Genomic DNA, 25536 nt, shown 5'->3' with positions numbered 1-25536 from the left:
CAATTATGGTCAAAGGAACAAACCTTATCTTTTAATATTTGTGTATTTTTTTTGAGAGTTAAATGATGCTTGTTATCTATACTTATTTGAACTTATTTTATGTATTATCTTAATCTAACTTATTTCATATATTTTATCGTGTGTAATACAGACTATGAGTATGCTGTCGATGCAAGTTACCGTCGACTCTATTATTCTGGTCGTTTGTTAAAAATAATTTACCAGATTTTTTAATGTAACAAAGATCAGATTTGAATGATATGATAATATATACTACTTTTGGTTGAACTACCAAAGAAATAAATAAAATATTGCATTTTTAAATTAAATTGTTTGACTTTTAGCGTTAATATACTCCTTGATAAATTTATCTAATTAATTAAGGTGAGTAAACCTGCATGTTTTTAATGTCTGTTATCAATCAAATTTCACGTCAACACACAATCTTCAATTATTTACCTTTCTTTTAACACTTTTCTCTTGATTCTCATTGCAGTACACCTTCACAGGTAACACCTACATATAAATTCATGACTACAAACTATTATTACATACTGTTAGAGATGATGTGTTCCTTCCTGGGCGCCAATTCTACAAATTTAATCACTATTGAGCCTATTATAATCAGGATCAAGACGTAACTAGTAACAATAAGCAAAATTAGTTAGTTACACTGGTCATTAGAGCTGAGCTTGATTTCGTGAGTCTATTAAGTAACTGAAATAGGGACAAATAGCCTCTACTATCCCCAAGTTTGCTGACGTTAACCCCGGTCTATCTGCCATCTACTCATTGGATGAGAGTCCTTTAACAGCCCACCTTCGTGAAATTGGACAGGCGCTGTTAGGCCTGGCTTCTAATGGAAACAGTATTATAGCGGAAAATCCGCTTGGAATTCCAGGAGGAATCGAATGATCGTCATACTATAATGACGAATGGCCTTGTGATTTCAGCAAAAGGGAAGCGTCAACTTAAATTTGTGTACCATATAGCACCTTCGATCGCACCACGCCTACGTATAGGTACAGCCATCGTGACTCCACCACGCCCACGTTGAGACGGTGGTGGCCGAAGGCAGCAGCAGCGAGGATTATTCAGATAACCTGCGTCACTCACCTGATAATTAATATTAAGATAATATTTAGCGATAATTCGAAACGAGTTGAACAAAATAATAATTATCAAGCGTTATCATTAAATTAGCAACAAAAACGAACCAACTGTATTAAAAAAAAAGTATATTTTATCAATTGGCTGCTTTTAGAACATTTGCGACATTATGACTTACAGTTCGATATCGGACGGACGGCCAACCGAAATACATTTTGGAAACTAATCTTTACCGAAATTTATTTTAAAATTATTATATTTGAAATCGAAATTACTATATACGACTGGGTATTATTAATTTAAAAAAACGCTAGTGATTGATTGATCTTACGAGAATGATAGTGACGGGAAAATTATCAAAGATGAATGTGGAAGTGCTTAAAAAAATTCTCGTTCCGCGTCCTCTGTACTCAGTTTTGAAAAGTCGCCGGTACTCGCAGAGCGTGGAGGACATCTTTAGGTTCTACGACGACCAGCCGAGCCACATGCTCGAGTTGAAGGAGAGATACCGCACTTTGGACGAGAAAGATTACAACAGATTCCTCAGCAAGAGAGCTATGAAAAGAGAACCGGCGTTGACGAGGCAATTAAGTAAGTACTACACATATAACTAATATTACTACTAGTAAGCGCGGTATACATAATTTCTATTTAAAATATATTGAAAAATTACATTAAAACCACACAAAAAAATTTGGGCCTTGTACGATCATTTTTCAAAGGTCAGTTGACTCAAATGTAGTATTTATGTATGTATGTAGTGGATGTATATATATAGTGGTAGATTTTCCACGAATTGATGTCGGTTTTATAACGACGTTTCCAAATTAATAAAAAAATATTCATCATTTAATCCATTTCTTAATGTTAAGAGTTTATGTATGACGTTTTCTTAATCAATGAATTTCGTATCCAACTATCGTATTTAAAATCTGTCTGATATCAGATTATTTATTGCCATATGGCGCCACTCTACGTAGTGGGATTTCATTTTCCGCACACGATATTAAAAGACGAAAAACGACTTTACGGACGATTTCGAGGTTTTAATACAAGTGCACGTAATCTAATAAACATAAAATATTTTCTATTCATAATCGCTTAGTATTGTTGCACTGATGTAGCGATATTTAACCATTCCTATGGTACCGTAGAATTTTTTTAGCTTATAAGTACGGGAAACACCATACCTTTGAGTTCTATTAAGATATTCTCAGTAGCATTCCTGTTTCAGTAGGCTGCAGGTTTCCTTCTGTATGTTCAAAATTAGCCAAATCGAGTGGGATCTCCATCCGGTCGGATGGCGATAGTGATATTTAATATTGTGGGCACTTAATGTTAGTTTTTTTTCTTGTTTTTGTGGTATAGGTTGGCACACGAGCATATGGGCCACCCTATGGTAAGTGGTCACCATCACCCATAGACAATGACGTTGTAAGAAATATTAACTATTCCTTACATCTTCAATGTAGTACCAAATTTGGGAACTAAGATGTTATGTCCTTTGTGCCTGTAGTTACACAGGCTCCCTCACCCTTCAAACAGGAACACAACAATACTGAGTACTTTTTTGGCGGTAGAATAACTGTTGAGTGGGTGGCCTACCCAAACGGGCTTGCACAAAGCCCTACCACCAAATAGCTTGTGATAATCAAAATATTGAATCAATTTTTATATAAACTTTACCAAATAATATAGTTCGATTTAGTAGTAATTAAATATTAGCGTCTGTATACATACTCTACAGATTTGTCTATTTTATATGTGTTATATATTAAGAAAAGCTAAAGTAAAAACTTTTAACATCATTCGAAGCGTTCCATTTTGGCGATCAAACTTTTATCATTTTCCGGTAGCGATATGTATTTATTTTATAACGTAAAGCAATCAAATAATATATACGGCTATTATAGTATTAAAGCTGTTAAATGACTTTCAAAAAATTGTTATTACATGCGATACGAAGCTTCTGCTGATAATGAAACGACGTGATTGTGGCATTAATGTTATTAAATATATATTTCTTTATTGCGATAACAACTTTTACTTTATAGAAACTTGCTTCGTTAATTAAGAAAAAGATATATATGAAAATGTCATCATGATTTATTAATAACTAAAGATTCTTTAAATTATCTTTCGCCGGTTCTTCTCTGGTTTGAAGTACTTCGAACTGGTGGCAGACTTTAGGTAATCAATTGTAACGCGACGTAAAATAATTTACGTATAAATATTTAGATCAGGTTAACAAACATTTCGCTGTTGAAATCGATAGGCAGGTAGTTAACAATCGTTTCATTTTCATCTTTCAACAAGGGGTGATACTAGAGGCTGTGTTTATGTTTGTGTTTTGTATTACCATTGCTAACTTTTAGAAGGTTTTATTACATTCTATCTTATATAGGATTTTAAACTAACATGGTTATTTTTATTATTAAAGTTATTAATTTCGGGATATTTACCATGTTTTTTATTTTTGTTCGGTGGAGCTCGATATTTCGACATTGTCTACGAATGTCTTGTTCACGAGACTGAAGTGTGCGGGTAGATGCTGATAATGTTAGAGGTGTCCGTATCGAACTACCTCCTTTCTTGTACGTTTGCTACGTAAACACCGGTCACCACTACTATTGTCACTTTCACCCCTACCATTGTCACTAGTCGAATTTATTTTATGTACACTCGACACTCGATCCCGTGTTTTGCAGACGAAACTCACCGTATCAATTCGCGAATTTTTTATTTTATTTTTATTTTGCGGGGGTTTGCATAATTTTATTATTGGATTCCATACTCTCGACAGTTGAAACCCATCCTCTCTATTGAAATTACTAAATTCAGTTATTTCAATGGCTTCTCGTACCAGTCGGGGTATGTAGTGGCGTTCTGTCGAGAGTATCTGAGTATTATGAAACTCGATCCAATGGTTCGACCCGGCTTCCAGGAGATGTTTCGCGATGGCTGATTTCTTGGTATCGTTGTTTTTTACCGCCTTGATGTGTTCGTTAATGCGACAAGATACCGTACGCTTCGTCTGTCCAACATAGGATTTACCACAACTACAGTCGATTTTATTAACTCCGGGTTTTTCCAGGGGAAAGCTATCTTTAGGCGAACGCAACATTTGCCCTATCTTCTTGAAAGGAGTGAAGATAGTCTTCACCGCATATCTACTCAGGGTTCTAGCTATCTTATCTGTCACTCCTTTAACATATGGCATAAACGCTGGTTGTCTTTCAACCCTGTACTGTCGCAGTAGCTTATTATTCCGTGCAGCTGTGTTTCTCGTTTTATATCCATTCCGCTGTAGGACCTCTTTAACGTGTGCTAGCTCAGATTGTGTATGGTCTTTATCACAAAGGTCGTATGCGCGATTGGTCAATGATGTTACTACAGCGTTTAAGTGTCGAGGATGGTGGTGTGAAGTAGCATGGAGATATCGGTCGGTATGCGTTGCTTTCCTGTAGACAGTATGGCTCAACGACCCATCCGTACGTACTCCAATTTTAACATCAAGGAATGCTATTGATCTATTCTTCTCCATTTCACAGGTGAATTTAATTTTGCTGTGGATGCTATTTAAATGATTTAAGCAATTCATTACACTATCGTTGTCTCCCTTTATGATAGCAAATACATCATCTACATACCTCTTCCACAGTTTAATTGTAGTTACAGCCTTCGCCGTTGACATGGCTATCTCCTCGAAATGTTCCATCCAGATGTTTGCGACTAGAGGAGCGACTGGACTACCCATTGCCACACCATCTATCTGCAAGTAGTACTCGCCTTGGTAAATAAAGTAACTCGTCTCTAGACAATGATGTAGCAATTTCATATATTCAGTCGGTATGTTATTTTGCTGTAATTTCACCTTTATGACATCCATACACTCAACGATAGGCACATTCGTGAACAATGACTCGACGTCAAAACTAACCATCAAGTCATCAGGCTCAACCGTAGTCGAACGCAAGATGTCAACAAATTGTCTGGAGTCCTTGACATGAGATTTTGTCTGGCCTGCTAACGGTTGTAGTACTTTACATACATGTTTTGCCAATTCATAGGTGGGCGAGCCAATCTGACTTACTATCGGCCTCAGCGGGACATTTGGCTTATGTATTTTCGGTAGTCCGTATAATTTAGGCGGTTGTATGTTTCTCGGCCGGAGTAAATATTCATGTCCAATAGCATAGCATGAGTTTCATAATACTCAGATACTCTCGACAGAACGCCACTACATACCCCGACTGGTACGAGAAGCCATTGAAATAACTAAATTTAGTAATTTCAATAGAGAGGATGGGTTTCAACTGTCGAGAGTATGGAATCCAATAATAAAATTATGCAAACCCCCGCAAAATAAAAATAAAATAAAAAATTCGCGAATTGATACGGTAAGTTTCGTCTGCAAAACACGGGATCGAGTGTCGAGTGTACATAAAATAAATTCGACTAGTGACAATGGTAGGGGTGAAAGTGACAATAGTAGTGGTGACCGGTGTTTACGTAGCAAACGTACAAGAAAGGAGGTAGTTCGATACGGACACCTCTAACATTATCAGCATCTACCCGCACACTTCAGTCTCGTGAACAAGACATTCGTAGACAATGTCGAAATATCGAGCTCCACCGAACAAAAATAAAAAACGTGGTAAATATCCCGAAATTAATAACTTTAATAATTCTATCTTATGTTTAGTACGCAAGCGTGAATTGATTATTGTAGGATGGATCTAATATGGTAACATCAAATTTTCGTGTTGTTTTAAAAATTATAATTTTCAATCGAAACCTATACAAATGTAATGAATAAATAATGAGTGTTCATTTAATTCGAAACATTTCAATGATACATTGTAATTGTTTGATTTATGGAACATCATTGTAATTAATTATACGGATATTATAAACATAAATACATTACATAATATCATAATGTTCAAATGAATTTGTGTTTCTCGGAACTCTTATCGTTCAGTAATTGACCCGCTATCGCGTGACCTCGTCTCCCTCCCACTCTCATTCACGCTAAATTTCATACGCCGAGAGTTTCAGAGCCAGCTGTCACCTTGATTCACGTTTGAAGTACGAGGCTTTCGTGTACAACAGCTTAATATTAATGACATGTGGAATTAATGACATAAACCATTTGCTTTGCATGCGTACCTAATCGCACTTTAAGTAAACTTAATAAGTATTGTCTATATATTAATACGTGAAGCAATAACTTTGTACCCCTTTTTACCAACGGCGAACAGCGGTGTATGAAATTTGCAACAATAAAATTATTTGCGGAGAAAGAGCGTAGGAAGCTAATATTTTTACAAAATATGCATTGATTTTGCAAAATATATACATTGATGTAATTTTAAAAACTCCACCCACTACGATCGTATAACGCATGCACGCTTTTCAACATAATATTTTATTTGAAACATTTATGAAATATATAGTTCAGGCTCCGTGATCCAATTTTTTAACTTGATTACTTTATGAGATAATTTTTTATATTTTTCGCTACAAACAACGACTTCATCGTCATATATTCAAATTACACAAAAACACTCCATAACGTTTTTAGACAAAATAAAATACGTGGTCAGCTGAAAAAATGTAGACCCATAATTAGTATTGTGGGTTAACTAATACCTACGTAGTAAGTAATTCTCTGAGCATGCATACCGGTGTGATTTCAAAAATTAGAGCACCACGCAATTAGGACGATGACTATTCATTGATATAAATATTAAATAAGCAAAAAAAATCTGCTGGGCAGAAATCATTTATTAATGGCTTAACTAATTTAGATAATCAATTTGAACATTCTCTGAACGACATGTCACCGCTACGGCGCGCGGACTCTCATATGTCGTTGTGATTGTACTACTAATTAAGCTCTTTGTTGATTTATTTCAATTGGCATTTATTTATACGTTTACTTTAATTACAATTTGGGATCCCTATTTGTTCAACATTTTTTTCTCTGCGTATTAGCTTTATTCTTATATCGTTTCATTAAGTAAAATACAGTCAGCATTTTTAAATCAATATAGAAGAGTTACACTTTCCTAAGAAACCTGAGAAGAAATGTGAAAGAAACTCAAAAAAATATGAATGTAAAATCAAGATAATTTTGTCTTGATTGTTAATAAAATATAATCTCAGCCGTCACAAGTTCGGCAAGGCAGCTAGCTCTCGTAATATAAGGTCATTGACCGGTAGGGGTCGTGTTTCTTTTTCAGTTGTCATTTAAGCTACGAAATATAATACTAAGAATTTAATAAGCCCGATTTGAGTATTCGAAATACGTTCAATACAGCATCAACATCTCTTGTATGTTGTCTTTTCAGCTTTCTACCAATACATTTCCTCAGTATATGAACAAGCTTTTATTAAACCTTTTATTTATTTTAGCGTCCCTTGCTTATAAAGTGGGAAAGGAGATGCTTTCCCTAGCTGAAGGAATGCCCAACGAAGCTATCTTCCCCTTCACGCGTCTCGAAATGTCCACCAGGAGCGGTAACACCTTGGTGTTGGATGAGAAGGAGCTCGCATCCGCCCTGCAGTACCTCCCATCTCAAGGGTAAAGATTAGAATTGCTATATCAAAATTTCATATTCATAAGTAGGTAATATCAATACAGTACATATACATATATTGCTATCTTGACACAAAGATTAAATTAAAGATTATTAGTTTTAATCATAAAAAGTCACAAGTCATTCAAAAAGAGGTGTGTCTAAGACCTTACCCTGTTTCCACTCTCAGACTCCGAAGGGAAGCCAATAGAAACACTGCGAGTTAGTTAAATAGCTGATATAGGTTGAGATCGTCAGCTTTCAAGCAGGCACGCTGTATGTGTGCATGCATCAACAACAGCCTGTAAATTCCCACTGCTGGGCTAAAGGCCTCCTCTCCCTTTGAGGAGAAGGTTTGGAACATATTCCACCACGCTGTTCCAATGCGGTTTGGTGAAATACACATATGGCAGAATTTCTATGAAATTTGTCACATGCAGGTTTCCTCACGATGTTTTCCTTCACCGCTGAATACGAGATGAATTATAAAGACAAATTAAGCACATGAATCAGCGGTGCTTGCCTGGGTTGGAACCCGCAATCATCGGTTAAGATGCACGCGTTCTAACCACTGGGCCATCTCGACTCTTGTGCATGCCGTGATCGTCTAGTGGTTGGGACCATACGTTGTGCATGCATATCTCATTTTAAAACTTGTTCCGACAGCTTGCCATCCCTGCTGAAGGAGTTGAGGCAGTTCCAACAGGACTTACACCGCCCCCCTCCGCTGTCGCGCGACGTGATTGTCACCAACGGCGCCCAGCACGGCATCTACCAGTGCGTCGAGATGCTGGTGGACCCGGGCGATCCCATCATCACCACCGAATACACCTACACCGGAATTCATAGCGCTGTGAGTTGCAACTAATAATTATATAATAAATAAATAAATAATTATTGGACAACATCACATACATTACTCTGATCCCAATGTAAGTAGCTAAAGCACTTGTGTTATGGAAAATCAGGAGCAACGAAGGTACCACAAACACCCAGACCCAAGACAACATAGAAAACTAATGAATTTTCTACATCGACTTGGCCGGGAATCGAACCCGGGACCTCGGAGTAGCCTACCCATGAAAACCGGTGTACACACCACTCGACCACGGACGTCGTCGTTAATATAGTTGCTAACACTTTGATTCCTAATTAATATAAATTTACATTATTGAATTAATAATACATCTTGTAAACGATTGTATAATCGTTATAGTTGAAGCCGTACCAACCGGAGATAATCGGAATACCGGAAGACGAGAACGGCCTAATACCAGAAACATTGGACTCGGTTCTCAAGGAGAGGTTGGCCCGCGGTCTCAAGATGCCACGTCTGCTGTACTTCATACCGACTGGCAACAACCCCACTGGCACCGTCTTAAGCGTGGAGCGACGACGGCAGATATACGAGCTCGCCTGTAAATACGACTTCCTGTTAGTGGAAGACGACCCTTACATGTTCCTTAACTACAATAAGGTAAGACAATTGATTATTCACCTTTCTTGTTGTGTCAACACGTCTTGTCCTCCTCCTTGTGGTATTGTTTTATATTTATTTTCATGTAATGTAAGTAGTCCAGTCATTCAAGACAATTAATTCATTATAAATCCAAAAGTTTTCAAATTTTTATGTAAGGTCGGGAATGGTATTAAAACAAACTATAAAATTTTGCAACCTGTTCTGCGGTCCGGAACATTGTTAAAAATGCAATAAATGATAATTTGCTCTGTTCTTGAGACCAAAATTCCAAAAGTTCTGCAAAGTTGGAGTGGTGTTAAATATATTATTTTACATCATGTGTCAAATTTGCAACCAATTTAAGTATACGGAACATTTTTTGTTATTAAAAATTAATGTTTTTCTTTATTAAACTGAAGGAAAACGTTCCAAAAGTTTTGCAAATTTGACAGATGTATCGGAAAAATATACCGAACGATTGTGTAAATTTGCAACCTTTTGTGTTGAACGGAACATGTTTATTTATAATTCTTTTTAATTCGTGGTCATTTTTTTGTGTAAGGTGGTCTCGGAATAATTACAAAAGTTTTGAAACTTGGTTGCAAACTTCAAAAACATCTATTCTGATGCATTTACAAATTTGCAACCTCATACGCGATCCGGAACTTTATGCAATTTGCAAAATGTATTTTTTTTATTTTTTCACCTTCAAGAAAATTTTAAAAGTTCTGCAAATCGAGGGGACTGTTTAATTTTGGGATTAATGTCAGTATTTGAATTTGCAACCATACCCGGAATACGGAAATATTTTTTAATCACATTCACGCAAAATATTATTTCCGTACACATCGCTGTTATATATTCAGGGCCTGACTATTGTGCTAGGTATATGAAGCATTTAGTATTTTTCAGCATGCCTCATCAACAAATTTTTCTACTATTCAATTTTTCATTATCTTTTAAAGGTACTATGGTTATAGTTCATCTTTCTATTGATGTAAATTCGTCTCTCAAATAAATCAATTATACTATTCACATGCTAATCATTGAAATTGTTTGTAACAAAATTTGTTTCTAACAGATGTTAGTATAGTACTATTTTTACATGACAGGTGATTATGCCAAAAATAAATTCCGTTAAATTAATAAAAAATAAAGTTGCAAATTTCAATAGTGGTATCGATCCCAAAATAAGACCATCCGCTCGATTTGCAAAACTTTTGCATTTCCTTCAAGGATAACAAAATGCGAAAAATCGATTTTTGCAAAGAACACAAAGTTACGGATCTCATGTGGGGTTGCAAATTTTAATACTGACATGCACCTCAAAGAAACAATCATTGGCTCGATTTGCAAAACTTTTGCAATTTTTTCGAAAATGAAAAATGCCATAAAGTTTAATTTCCGACATCACACAAGATTGCGGATTGCGTGAGAGGTTGCAAATTTTAATACTAACGTTAATCCCAAAATTGAACAGTCCCCTCGATTTGCAAAACTTTTAAAATTTTCTTGAAGGTAAAAAAATAAAAAAATTACGTTTTTGCAAATTGCTTAAAGTTCCGGATCGCGTATAAGGTTGCAAATTTGTAAATGCATCAGAATAGATGTTTTCGAAGTTTGCAACCAAGTTTCAAAACTTTTGTAATTATTCCGAGACCACCTTACTCGAAAGAATGACCACGAATTAAAAATAATTATAAATAAACATGTTCCGGTCAACGAATAAGGTTGCAAATTTATACAACCGTTCGGTATATTTTTCCGACATATGTGTCAAGTTTGCAGAACTTATGGAACGTTTTTATTCAGTTTAATTAAAAAAAAACATTAATATTCAATAACAAAAAATGTTTTTTACACTTAGATTGGTTGCAAATTTAATACGTGATATGAAATATTATATCGAAAACTTCCCTAAGTTTGCAGAACTTTTGGAATTTTTTTCACGACCATTCAGCCAAAATTAATTTAAATGCAATTTTATCAATGTTCCGGACTGCGGACAAGGTTACAAAATGAGATTTATTGTCGTCCCAATGTACCATTCACTTGACCGAAGTTTGAAAACTTTTGGAATTATAGTTAAATTTTCGATTTTGAATGTCTATAATGACTGGACTAAAGTAGGTCGACACCATGACATTGTATCCCCTATACCTCTAGTGACGCTCGCTCAAATGCTGTTTGATGGTTTAGTATAATGTAATGAGTGGTAAGCTTATTATGCCTCCCGAAGTTCGAAGTTTTATCCCTATATATTTCAATATATGCAACCTTAGTGATAAAACTATGGTGCCAATTTACTTGGTGGTAGGGCTTTGTGCAAGTCCGTCTGGGTAGGTACTACCCACTCATCAGTTATTCTACCGCCAAATAACTACTCAGAATTGTTGTGTTCCGGTTTGAAGGGTGAGTGAGCCATTGTAACTACAGGCACAAGGGACATAACATCTTAGTTCCCAACAATCTTAGTTTGGATAACAGATACCTAATATAAATAAGATAAGAAATAAAACTTCCTAACACATTTTGAGAATTATTTTTTACGAAATTAATCGAACAGTAAAATTTTATATCTAGATCGGATTTATTAAAAAAATAGGCTTTCTTTAGTTATCTAAATCCATACTGTAAAAAAATTAAGTCAGTAATCGCTTCGTTTATGATAATTGTAAATTAGCCTTATCGAAATTTAAAACATTTTACACGTGGATTTTATGACATGATCGTTCACAGTCTGATATTGCAATAATTCTGTCTTAACTTTATTTAGTTATTGTGGGCGTTTGTAAAGCGATATCTGATATATCAGCTGTGTACAAAATGTGTAACGCAAGTTATATTAGACAGTTTCTTACGATACATAATTCAATGAGCTATTGGATGGATAACAAAATGTAATATGTCATGTTGTGTGTCGAATGAAATGAAAAACGTATTATGTTGCTTCAAACTTCGCTCAAAATTGCAAATATAAACCAGTTTGTTATCAGAGATGTGACACATTTGAAATGGGAATATTAAAAATGCACATATAAAATACTAATTTGTATTTTGCATTCGTTTTTTTGTAATAATTGCATTTTCACTTTCGTTAAATATGCTTTTCTGAGAGTATGCTATATTTACGCATACTCTCTCATAATTAAAAATAACTCAGACTTTTCCATGTATTAATAAAACCCCATCAAAATCCGTTGCGTACTTTTAAAGGTTAAAGCATACAAAGAGATATAGGGACAGATCAAGGAAAAGACTTTTTTTATACCATGTAGTGATTGATGATTGAGAGATTATGGTATATTCGTTACGTTATGTATGGCGCAGTTATAAATATAAATACGATTAAGACCGCGGAAGCAGGAGTCAATAAACGACAAACAAATTATACACTTAGATAAAATATTCCTTCCGCGTTCCAAGATTAAATAACTTATACTAAATTAATGATTCATGACTTATATTTTAACAACAATCATTGTTATTTACATGACTATATTGTATTAACATTAGAAGCTATTAAAATTATATTTAAACACAATCTTTGTCTCTCACTCTTATAATAAAATATCAATATATGGGGCTGATTACTTCGAGTGTCTTTCAGGCTTGATTGTATGTGCTATGGTAAATGCTAATATAACCTTATATTATTTTATATATAAATATTACCTTTTTAAATTTTCGGTTTGAACTTGCCGGGCCGAAGTCACGCTTTCATCTGAAGGCCTAAAGAACTGACAGTACGGATAAATATCAAATTTTCTAAAGGATAGTGAATCATATAGGAATCTATATTATAAGGATTCGTTCATGTCGTCTTACCGTTTCTTATTTTTAATAAAATACATGTTAATAATTTGTTCCCAACATAACATCGATATTGTTTTCGTAAAAATCAACGAATACATCCTCTACGTTTTATGTTCTATCACAGTATACACTCGTAATCTTGGATAAAATAATCGTCTTATCTAAATCTAAATTGTTTTTCACATGAGTTTTAATAATAATTAGAAAACGAATGATAAAAATTTCCTTATCGTTATTTATTGAAGTTATGCAAATCGTTTTGTCTCCAGGCCCCGCCCCCGTCGTTTTTGTCCATGGACGTCTGCGGCCGAGTGATCCGCCTGGACTCAGTGTCTAAGGTGATCAGTTCGGGGCTCCGGGCCGGCTGGCTCACCGCGCCCACCGCCCTGATGCACCGCGCCGAACTGCACGCTCAAGCAGAGTTACTGCACTCGTGTACCCTGTCTCAGGTAATTATTCTTTATAACTTTTAACCTTAGATTTATTGTACAACAAATTTAAACATTTAAATAAAGTAAGTCATGTTAGTATGTTGAGTCGAGATGGCCTAGTGGTTAGAACGCGTGCATATTAACCGATGATTGCGGGTTCAAACCCAGACAAGCACCGCTGATTAATGTGCTTAATTTGTCTTTACAATTCATCTCGTGCTCAGCGGTGAAGGAAAACATCGTGAGGAAACCTGCATGTGACAAATTTCATAAAAAATCTGCCACATGTGTATTCCACCACCCCGCATTGGAACAGCGTGGTGGAATGTGTTCCATACCTTCTCCTCAAAAAGGGAGAGGAGGCCTTTAGCCCAGCAGTGGGAATTTACAGGCTGTTGTTGTTGTTGTTGTTGTATGTTATATTGAGTAACAGGACAGCTGGGTATTGCTAATGAATCTATCCTGGTAGTAAGGCTTGACCGTAAGGCCTCATCATTTTCGGTTAGGAGAATGATTTGACATGAATTCTTATTATAAACTAAAGTCAGCGTCCAGCGTGGAGAGGTCATTATACTTCAGATAAGTTTAATTAGTAAATATAACAGACCCTGACCATAAACTGGCCCGGCTATCGTTGGTTTTTATTATTCCGCCGAGAAGGTCGCGCAATCAGAGCCGATAACAGTATTATTGTTACAAATTTGTCATAATCGTACGATGTTCTTAAGTGATTACAATTACATGTGCGATAATGGACATTCGGACGTTTTGAGCTATAAACAAAACGAATGAAAGGACTCGCGAAGAAAACATTTGTTATCTTGATCGTTTGTTTTCTAGATTTGAATATTTTTAGTACAGTTAATTTTTATATTTATTTAATGTTGTATATACCTATTGTAAGTGTTTGAAGTTGTATGTGTCATCTTTCTGTATTCTTGTTTTAAGTGTTATATTTCAAATACTGTTCTGTATCGATTTAATAAATAAATATTATTTAAGAAGGATAGCATGTTCTAATGTATAAAATTACTGTTCTACGCCTGTTATAGAAATACAGACGGCGCTTATAGTAAATTTATTGTACGTTACGTGTACTGTACTGTAGATTCACTTTGAGATTCTGACGATTATATTGCTATTCGAAACTTTTGTACATAAATAAAAAACAACTAAATTATTATTTTATCGTGAAACATAATTTTAATTGTGTCTAATACTTTAAAGATAATGTATCGCTAAGAAATGTTTATTAAAAAAAATCTGAAAGCGATATCTTATCGTTTTATTGTTCGTTATTAATTTATCTGATGACGTCACTGGGTTTTGTATAACAAAACGGCGACATCGGATTGGTTGAAATTAAGCATTCGAAAAATTAAACATCAACAAAGTATAATAATAGAAAATATTCGTTTTATCTCTGCAATTATATTGCACAACATAATTAGAACTTATAAAGGATTTGTTATACAAAAATTTAAAATAAAACTACTGTTATGTGTGCATATTATATGAAGAAAATACGCGCTTTCTGAAAGATTGTCGTTGGCTTTGTACCCACGATGCTATCTGTATTACCCCTCTTAGGTCGTAGGCCGATTCTTTGTGTGTAGCTCTGCCAGCGTGACTTTGCAAGTTGAATCAAAATCAAAATAAACTTTATTCAAGTGGGCTTTCATAATCACTTTTGAATCGTCAATTAACAATTAAGTGAAGCTACCACTGGTTCGGAAAGTAGATTCTACCGAGAAAAACTGGCAAGAAACTCAGTTGTTACTCTTTTTCAATATTTAAAAAATACAAGGTCATGTTAGTTAATACAATTATTTAAATTAATGAAACCCACGCAAAGACACATCCTGTCGGGTGAGGCACTATTATTTCTCTTACGTAGCACATGCCATCATCTCCGAAAAGGATTTCAGGAGCAATATCATTTATACATACAACTTAGGAAAGTTGTATGTATAAATGATATTGCTTGTTGCATGTAATAGCACTAATCAATGATTTTGGGTGACTTTGAGAAGTTGTGATTAGTGTGTCCAAAAATAATCCGTTGTTAAAAAAATTAATAATGAATAATTCATTATTTCCAATCAATTAATGTTTCCCTTTGTGTTAAGAAGGAAGTATGATTTTTTTTATGACACTTATCATGATAAGATATTAAATCGATCTTTTTCTCATTCGATTTTATCGTCATCATCGAAATCCAAACGTGACCGACCCCCACTCATTTATTTTAATCTAGATACATGTGTTTGAGGCGGTAAGGTCGTCTTTTCTATGGCAGTATTTTTTTATAAGTAAAAGACGTGTGTACTCAACAAGGTTTAATTGGTCACTAGATTTTTAATACAATATTTTCTAAATATTTTAAAACGCTTAATCTATTGTAAACTGTATTCCTAATATAATAAAGCCGTATTTATTATAACTATAGTCGCTTATGCATTTGTTGTGGACTGTAAGCATTATAATTATATAGGTGTAGGTAAGTATGTATTTAGACATTCCGCCCGCCAAAGGACGCAGTCCTTTAAAATAACAAACAAATCAAATATAACAATAAGAAAATAATTAAAACAAAAAAGAAACTAAGAGAGCAGAACTAACTATATTTTACATAATATTTTACGATTTTTTTTTTTTTTTTATAAATTCTATACAATAAAGTAATAAATTGTAACTTCTTAATATTTAAGAACATAGTTATCCTTTATTTATTTTTATTTTACAATTCTCTCATGATGTTACGTTTATACAATTATTAAATTAAGACTCACTATTTTGCTTCGTCAAAATACAAATTTTACTCACAGGCCTCTTATATACGCCAGTTTTACATTTAACCGATACAACACGTGTGATATCATCGGAACCAACATGTTTTTGTATTATTTTACCTAATATCCATTTACTAGGAGGAATATTATCTTCTCTCAAAATCACAATATCACCGATTTCTGGTTCAGCGTTTTTTGTATTCCATTTATAGCGTTGATTGAGATTTACAAGATATTCTTTAGACCATCTGTTCCAGAAATCGTTGACCATTTTTTGTGTTAACCTCCATCTATCCAGACTAGTAATATTACACTGCATATAATTCTCGTCAGCTAGGTTCAATAACGGTTCTCCAACCAAGAAGTGACCAGGTGTCAGAGGGAGAGGATCATTGGGGTCGTCACTAAGCACTGTCATAGGACGCGAATTCAAGCAGGCTTCAATCTGCGCCAACACCGTAGCTAGCTCTTCATACGTTAATGTAACATCCTTTATCACCCTCTGAAGATGTCTCTTTGTGGAACGGATTCCTGCCTCCCACAAACCCCCAAAGTTAGGTGCATGAGGAGGTATGAAATGCCAGGTAGTACGTTCTAACGTTAGCAACTCTGCGATCTCACCTGCAAAGCTCGATTTCGCACTATTGAACATGTCTCGGAGTTGTTTGTCTGCTCCCACGAAGTTAGTGCCATTGTCACTATATATATCTTGACAATGGCCTCTTCTGGAAGTAAATCTTCTAAAGGCGGCGATAAACCCTTTGGTTGTCATATCTGTGACAGCTTCCAAATGGACTGCACGAGTTGTCATGCAGATGAACAGGCAGATGTATCCCTTATAGGATTTTGAGCCTCTTCCTGGTGAAAATCTAATATTAATGGGTCCAGCGTAGTCTACACCAGTTGATCTAAAAGGTTTACTGGGTTTTACTCTTACACTTGGTAATTGACCCATTAATTGTGTCGTATTATTCTTTGAATATCTGATGCAGGTGACACATTCTCGATAAAGCTTTTTTGCTTGATCTTTTGCTCGCAGTATCCAATATTTTGACCTCAAATAATTTAGCACTACTTGAGGTCCTCCATGCATAGTTTTATAATGAGCGTCTAAAATTATTAACTTGCTAAGATGACTCTTAGCAGGCAATATTATAGGATGTCTGGTATCATAATTTAATTTTGACTGCTGGATACGTCCGCTGACCCTTAGAATCCCATTTTGATCTAAAATGGGACAAAGATTGCGAAGTTTATTCCTTTTAGGAACACAGCCATGCGATTTTATCTGCTTTATCTCGTCTTTAAATTCTATCCCTTGAACTTGCTTCACAAATTGTTCTAAAGTTTCATTAATTTCCTTTTTAGTAATAAATTTAGTATATATTTGACGTTCACCTTTTGGTAGTTTTAAATTTAGAAACCTTCTACAATAAGAAACAACCCTCAACATTCTTGTTAAACTAGAAAATTGATCTAAAATTAATTGGCTGTCAGTATGTGATAAAGCAGATAAAGACGTTACTCGTTCCTCTTCATGTGTGTCCTCAACGTCATATGTATTACTATTTATATCTATTGTGTATAACCAATTCGGACCACTCCACCAGAGTGGATGATTCGATAAATCTGATGCTCTTAAACCTCTCGAAGCGCAATCTGCTGGATTCATGTTAGTTGTAACATGTCCCCATTGCTCATAATCTAAAATTTTTAATATTTCCGAGACTCGATTGCTAACAAATGTGTTCCATCGACTTGGACCACCCTTCAACCAGGCCAGTACTATAGTTGAATCCGTCCACGCGTGTAAATTTATTTTGGGTATATTCATTATTTGCGCCGTCTCTGAAATTAATTTAGTTGCCAATAATGCTCCACAAAGTTCTAGTCTCGGAACTGTAACTTCTCTTTCAATTGGAGCTACCTTCGTTTTTGCTGTTACCAAGCTTACATAAACTTCATCTTGTGTAGTAACTTTTATATAAACTACTGCTCCATATGCCGTCTTAGAAGCATCTGCGAACCCATGCAATTCTATTTTTGATATATGAAGGCTGTGTAGCCACCTTGGTATAGAAACATTTTCTATATTGCTTAAATCATTTCGGTAATCTAACCACTCCTCTAATAAATCACCTTTTATAACATCATCCCATCCTAGTCCAGTTTTCCATAATTTTTGAATTATTATTTTTGCGACAACAACAACCGGTGCTATCCATCCTAAAGGATCATACAACTTTGCTACCTCAGATAGAATTTGTCTCTTGGTTATTGGATATTTTATCTTTGGTAAATTAAGATTATATTGAAAAACATCCTTCTCTCGATTCCAACTAACTCCTAGTATTCTAATTAAATTATTAACCTTTAGAGTTAATTCATGATCATCGCTTTTGTTGTCGCCTATATATTTTAATAACGTCTCATTGTTGCTGCTCCATTTCTGGAGCGCAAATCCTCCTAAGTTCATTAGTTTTGTCATATCATTGTAAATAGTCATAGCTTCATCTATTGATTCACACCCAGTTAACAAGTCGTCCATGTAAAAATCTTTCATTGTAATATTTGCTGCAATTGTATAATTTGATTGTTCATGTTCAGCTAATCTCCGTAGTGATTTCACAGCTAAATATGGCGCACATGCTGTCCCAAAAGTCAACCTTAAAAGTTTATAATGTTTGATTGGTTCATGTGCTGAGAATCTCCAAAGGATTCTTTGAAATTCTGTATCTTCTTGGGCAACACGAACCATTCTATACATTTTAATTATATCTGCTGCGATGCAGATTTTATGGCTCCTCCATCTCATCAGTATATGGCGTAAATCTTGTTGTAGCTTAGGGCCTAAAAGAAGATTATCATTTAAAGAAAAATTATTGAAACCCTTACACGATGCGTCGAATACTACGCGGACCTTTGTAGTATCTTTATCTTCCCTTACCACAGCATGATGAGGTAGGTACACAGCTTTGGGATTATCTATATTTTCAACCAATGTCATGTGATTTAAAGTTAGATATTCATTCATAACCTTATGATATTCTTCGCGTAGCTTTTGATTTTTTAATAATTTATTTTCTAACAACTCAAATCTTTTAACAGCTATCTCTCTTAAGCCGCCATATTGGCACTCTGGATCTTCATTTGTAAATGGTAATCTTACAACAAACCTTCCTTCTTCATCTCTTTCTGTAGTGTTATCATAAAATTCTTCACATCTCTCTTCTACCCTTGACAACCTTTTTTGAATACTGTTTGGTTCATTTTCCATTTCCCAAAATTGTTTTAACATTTCGTCTTCCTTTACTCCAACATGTAAACTCGTAACTCTATTTTTTGTTGGTAGTGAATCCTGTGAAATCCTTCCTGATAATACCCAACCAAAGATAGTATTTTGTGCTACTAAATTTCCCATTGGATGTTTAATCATACCATCTAATAAAATTTCACTATACACATCTGCTCCAAGCAGAACATCTACTCTACCTGGTGTTGTATATTTCGGATCAGCCAGTTTCAAATTTTTAAGATCTGACCAATCAGGCGAACTCAAATTAGCGGTTGGAAGTAATGTTGTTAAAGAACGTAATACGTACGCATTAACTCGAACTGATACCTCGGGATTATGGCTTGATTCCACGTAAAGCGAAACCATGTGCTTGATTCTCGTTTGCCCCTCACCCAAGCCTGACACCCAACCACTCACCGATTTACGTGTAAGATTAAGAAATTGAACCGTCGCTTCCGTTACAAATGATGCTTGCGACCCTTGGTCTAACAAAGCTCTAACAATATGTTTTTGGCCATTTTTACTACTCACTAATATTGTAGCCGTAGCTAATATTACATTATTCGTATGTATATATTCACTAGAAAAGTTTGTGACCACGTGAGTCTTATCTAAAACAGGTCTAGACTTACCTTTACAATTTTCATTATCTTTACCTAACGATGAACCAGCTCCTGTAGCAGCAGACACACCCTCGTTCATTTTCTCCATGTTTTGCTCTTTCTCAAAGTGAAGAAGGGTGTGGTGTCTTCTTCCACATCTTCTACAGCACGCTGATTGCCGACACTTAACCACAGAGTGCGTTGGCGCAAGACAATTGAAACATAATTTGTTGGCTTGAACAAAATCCTGCCTTTGCTTGGAAGTCATTTCGCCAAACTTCTTACAGTGGTACACGTAATGGTCACCACTGCACATCGCACATTTGATTTCACTAACTTTATTATTTTTATTAACATTCGAGTAGAAAGCTTTCGGTTTGACTAAGGATTTAGGTTGTACCGTTCGCATCTTATTACTTTCAATCATCTCTAACGATCTAAATCTCGCTTCTAGAAAATTCTTCAATTCAGACCAAGTGGGTAGATCGCAGTTATTTATGCTGAGATTTTGTTCCCAGTGTTTCATCGATTCGGAATCCAGTTTTGATATAACTAAATAATTAATAATCATATCCCAAGTATCAGTTGGTACTCCCATATTGTTCAAAGATTTTAAACATGTCGATGTGGTATCCACTAACTGTTTTAATAAAGTCGCCGATTCTGTGTGGATAGGCTTTTGAGCGAATAAAATTCTTAAAATCGCATTACAATTAAACCTTTTGTTATTATATCGCTCGGTTAATTGATTCCATGCTTCTTCATAATTAGCATCAGTTGTAGAATAATTACGGATCAATATTTCTGGTTCCCCTGATAAATTTCCCTTTAAATAATGCAATTTTTGTACGGGCGATAAATACTTATTGTTGTGAATTAGGGAACAAAATAAATCGAAGAAGGTTTGCCACTCTTCATATTTCCCACTAAAAGTAGGTATTTGTATCGTGGGTAACTTGAACTCACTAGTAACTGGCTTAACATCCATTACAGGCGGTGACGATTGTAGGGGTTGAAAATTCGACGAATCTAAAAATGGCTGCAAAGCCTCTTTCAAACTTGTTTTATATTGTACATATAATTCTTCAAATGCTTCGTAGGTGTTGTCGACAAAATAGCTATCTTCTTTTTCTTCTTCCTTAGAAATACGTAAAATTATATTTTTGTGTCCATCTTTAAAGTCTTTCCAAAGTTGTTCTAGAATTTCTATTCTCGTTTCTAAATATGACCTTTTAATTCTCTCTTTTGGTGTCTTTTTATAATTCTTCTCCGCTTTTTGTAAATTCTGTAATAACTCTTCTTGATAAGTTAACAGATCTTCCATTGTATCGCTTAGTATCTCAGTAATAGCCACACCCAACAAATTACTCACAAATGTAAAATATAACTTTGTATTTTTCGCGTTATAATGTTCGTTACAACTCGATCACTAGTATAAGTAATAATTTTACTTCGATAAAAGTTTTTGAGCGCGCACTGTTTGTATCTAAGGTTTTAAAATCACTTAATAACGTTTATTCGTAAGCGAATGCACTATATTGCACTAATAGAAAAAACGGACGATCCTTATCGCAATGTCTTTTGTTCTCAAGCTCGCTTCTAATGTATCCGTCGCCGGTATAATTCGGATCGATTAGGACCATATGTTTGAGGCGGTAAGGTCGTCTTTTCTATGGCAGTATTTTTTTATAAGTAAAAGACGTGTGTACTCAACAAGGTTTAATTGGTCACTAGATTTTTAATACAATATTTTCTAAATATTTTAAAACGCTTAATCTATCAGTTTACAATAGATTAAGCGTTTTAAAATATTTAGAAAATATTGTATTAAAAATCTAGTGACCAATTAAACCTTGTTGAGTACACACGTCTTTTACTTATAAAAAAATACTGCCATAGAAAAGACGACCTTACCGCCTCAAACACATGTATCTAGATTAAAATAAATGAGTGGGGGTCGGTCACGTTTGGATTTCGATGATGACGATAAAATCGAATGAGAAAAAGATCGATTTAATATCTTATCATGATAAGTGTCATAAAAAAAATCATACTTCCTTCTTAACACAAAGGAAAACATTAATTGATTGGAAATAATGAATTATTCATTATTAATTTTTTTAACAACGGATTATTTTTGGACACACTAATCACAACTTCTCAAAGTCACCCAAAATCATTGATTAGTGCTATTACATGCAACAAGCAATATCATTTATACATACAACTTTCCTAAGTTGTATGTATAAATGATATTGCTCCTGAAATCCTTTTCGGAGATGATGGCATGTGCTACGTAAGAGAAATAATAGTGCCTCACCCGACAGGATGTGTCTTTGCGTGGGTTTCATTAATTTAAATAATTGTATTAACTAACATGACCTTGTATTTTTTAAATATTTTAAAACGCTTAATCTATTGTAAACTGTATTCCTAATATAATAAAGCCGTATTTATTATAACTATAGTCGCTTATGCATTTGTTGTGGACTGTAAGCATTATAATTATATAGGTGTAGGTAAGTATGTATTTAGACACATGTCAACAACGTATTATCCTTTATTTTAAAATATTAATGTACACTCAGAGTAAGAAAATCTTCGTCAGATTTCAAATTTATTCCTCTATCAAGTCTTATACTCTATTGCAATATACATATGTTATTCTCGATCGGTAAAGCAGATCATCGCCCATACTGCGCACATGAAAAGATATGTAGATAGCTCTTAAGGTGACCTTTTCTTGGACTGTACAAATAATAAATAAAAGTTGTTCATTTAAATAAAACTAGTTATAACGGATTTGAGTCGCGTATATTAATTATTTTTGACATCCCGACGTTTCGAGCACTTTACAGCGTTCGTGGTCACGGGTAGACTAAGGTGGCATTTGTCTATTTGAAGAACAAAAGAAAATATTATTTGCAACTACCGCCAACGATTTCTCAATTGGTATCTTGAGTAACGTTCCGGTTGCACGCAGAAGGCATTGACTGTATCTTTAGGTCTTGCAGTCTGTTGGATTTGGGATTTTAAATTTTTGATAAGTGGATCCCAGGTGTTAGAAAGTCTCCAAACATCTTCTCTATTGAAGTTCGGATGTTTTTGAATTTCAATAGCCTCGCGTATCATTCTAGGAATGAATCTGTGTTCTTTAGCGAGGATCTGTGGTTTATCAAATCGGATAAATAATTATGTTTTTTTTGTTTCAATTTTATAGCAGGTTTTTTTAAATATCAAATGGAATAATTTGATTAAGTTTTACGTTAATTATTAACATTCACAATGTAATGAAATAAAATTGTTTTTCAGACGATTCTCCTGAACTTACTCTCCAATCGTAGTGCTCTTGCCTCTCATCTGCTCTCTACGCGATCCTTCTACGAGCTACGGCGTAACGCCTTGAGTTCGGCAATGCGCGGTATCGAAGGCCTCGCAGACTGGTCTGAGCCCACTGCTGGGTTGTTCCACTGGGTGCGCGTGCGCGGTATAGAGGACGTTTACAACATGGTGAGTTAAATACTATAATAATTAATACAACTTAGAAAATTTTCAAGTAAATCAAATGTCAATGATCCTATAAATAATCTTCAATTTATAGTATAAAATATCATCTTCATAACACAATTAGTAAAAACATATTATGGCACTAAAAATTTGTTAACGCTTATTTTTTCTTTTAATGATATTCCTCTAGCTTTTTCGTGAGTCGGGAGCATAATGATAATCATAATAGTCTCATTTTATTTTTACTATAACATTTATTAAAGGACGAAACACAAATAACAAAAGAAACAACGAAAGCCATCACTTCTGACCCTCAACTAACAAATAAGTCTTCTGAGGATATAAAAAAATTCATCTACATCATGTTCGCTCATGACGTCTAATGGCACATTATAAAATACCTGACAAACGAAAATGGATTTTAATGTTTTGTTATTTTAATTTCAGGTATTTCACGTGGCATTCCAACGAGGTTTGATATTAATACCCGGACAAGCTTTTCTTTACGACAGCGGCGCCACCTGCCCGTACATCAGATTAACCTTTAGTAAAATAAATATGAATGACATGGAAACCGCAATACGCTACCTAGCGGACATAATCCGCGAGGAGCAAAAACTTGTCAAACAACCAAAAAGGTTGGCTACTGAGAGATAGATGGCGTTAGCTGCTCAAAATATACACAGAAGCTCCTTAATTTATTGTGTCATCATCAATACTGACACTGATAATATTTAGAAATATTTATTGTATTTTGATGATATTAGGAATTTAAACAAAAGCTGTTCATAAGAGACATTTATGCTAACACACATATACATTTCTGACTGCTTTCTCCTTCTCAGTGAATGCTTAAAATCTAGAAATAATCATTATAAATATATATTTAAGTGGTGATTATGCTAAAAGATAAAGAGAAATTAATTTTATATTATTAGTGAGACAATTATAAATAAGTATGTAACGATAAAAAGCTATGATTAATAGGATACAAGTGGCGCAATTAAACGGTGAGACCGTTAGAGTTGAAAACAGATATACCATACTTAATTTAGATTATGTAGGCTACGTTTTAAACAAATAAATGATATGTTTTATCAAGCAAGATATTTATTTAGTACACAAGCGCCATAGCGCAAGCTAATGAAAAAAACACTAAAATAAAGAATAGATGGATGATAATAACAAGTTAATAATTGTTATTCATATATTCTTAAATTATTGTGATGACGTGTCGTTCTAGTTTGTAACTTCTGAAATAATAATTGTTAGATATTATATACATTTATTACATATATTAATGATAGCTTAGATTTAATTAATGTCTTCCCATAGAATTTGTACTATTATTGTGTATTTATTGTATACCTAGTTAGCTAGTGTTAATTAGATATTTTTTTATTTTAAATAAAATAAATATATAAAAATACAAAATCGATACTTTTTTCTTAATTGAATCCCAACTTATTAATAATATCGTACATAATCCCGTTGCTTAAATATATTGGTGGTATGCTACTGCTACTGAATACAAGATGGCGTCACAATCGCAGCGTCAGCCTGTAAAATATGTGTAGTAATTTACCTATTTCATATAGCATTTATTTTATTTGTATAATTAAATACAAAAAACGATTTTATGGTTTTATGCATGAATAACTTAATTTTCTATATCATGATTATTTTTTTATGCGACTAAAATTAATTTAAGTTAGGATGTCGACAAACTTAAAAAAGGAAAATCTCCGATTTTTAATTTTTGCTTAATTAAGAAAATGTGTTAGTTATGTCCCTTGTACTTGTACTTGTTCTGTTTTACCCGCCCTTCATGCCGGAACACAACAAAGCTAAATATTGTTGCGTGGCGGCAGAACATTTGATGAGAGGGTGGTACCTTCCCAGATGGACACAGAGCCCTACCACCGATTTACCTGTCATGT

General features: G+C 34.4%; 1 protein-coding gene across 1 annotated transcript; it reads left to right on the top strand.

Annotated features, from left to right (window-relative positions):
• Positions 1-1265: 1265 nt before the first annotated feature.
• Positions 1266-24456, top strand: LOC124539303 (kynurenine/alpha-aminoadipate aminotransferase, mitochondrial). The gene is made up of 7 exons (XM_047116658.1): positions 1266-1701; positions 7531-7699; positions 8361-8547; positions 8911-9171; positions 13239-13418; positions 23402-23599; positions 24044-24456. Exons 1-7 carry the CDS (start codon positions 1446-1448, stop codon positions 24251-24253), a joined length of 1461 nt encoding a protein of 486 aa, XP_046972614.1. The 5' UTR covers positions 1266-1445; the 3' UTR covers positions 24254-24456.
• Positions 24457-25536: the final 1080 nt, after the last annotated feature.

The sequence above is a fragment of the Vanessa cardui genome, chromosome 22 (genome assembly GCF_905220365.1).
Source record: "Vanessa cardui chromosome 22, ilVanCard2.1, whole genome shotgun sequence".
NCBI classification, from domain to species: Eukaryota; Metazoa; Arthropoda; class Insecta; order Lepidoptera; family Nymphalidae; genus Vanessa; species Vanessa cardui.
This window is presented reverse-complemented; position numbering and strand designations above follow the sequence as displayed.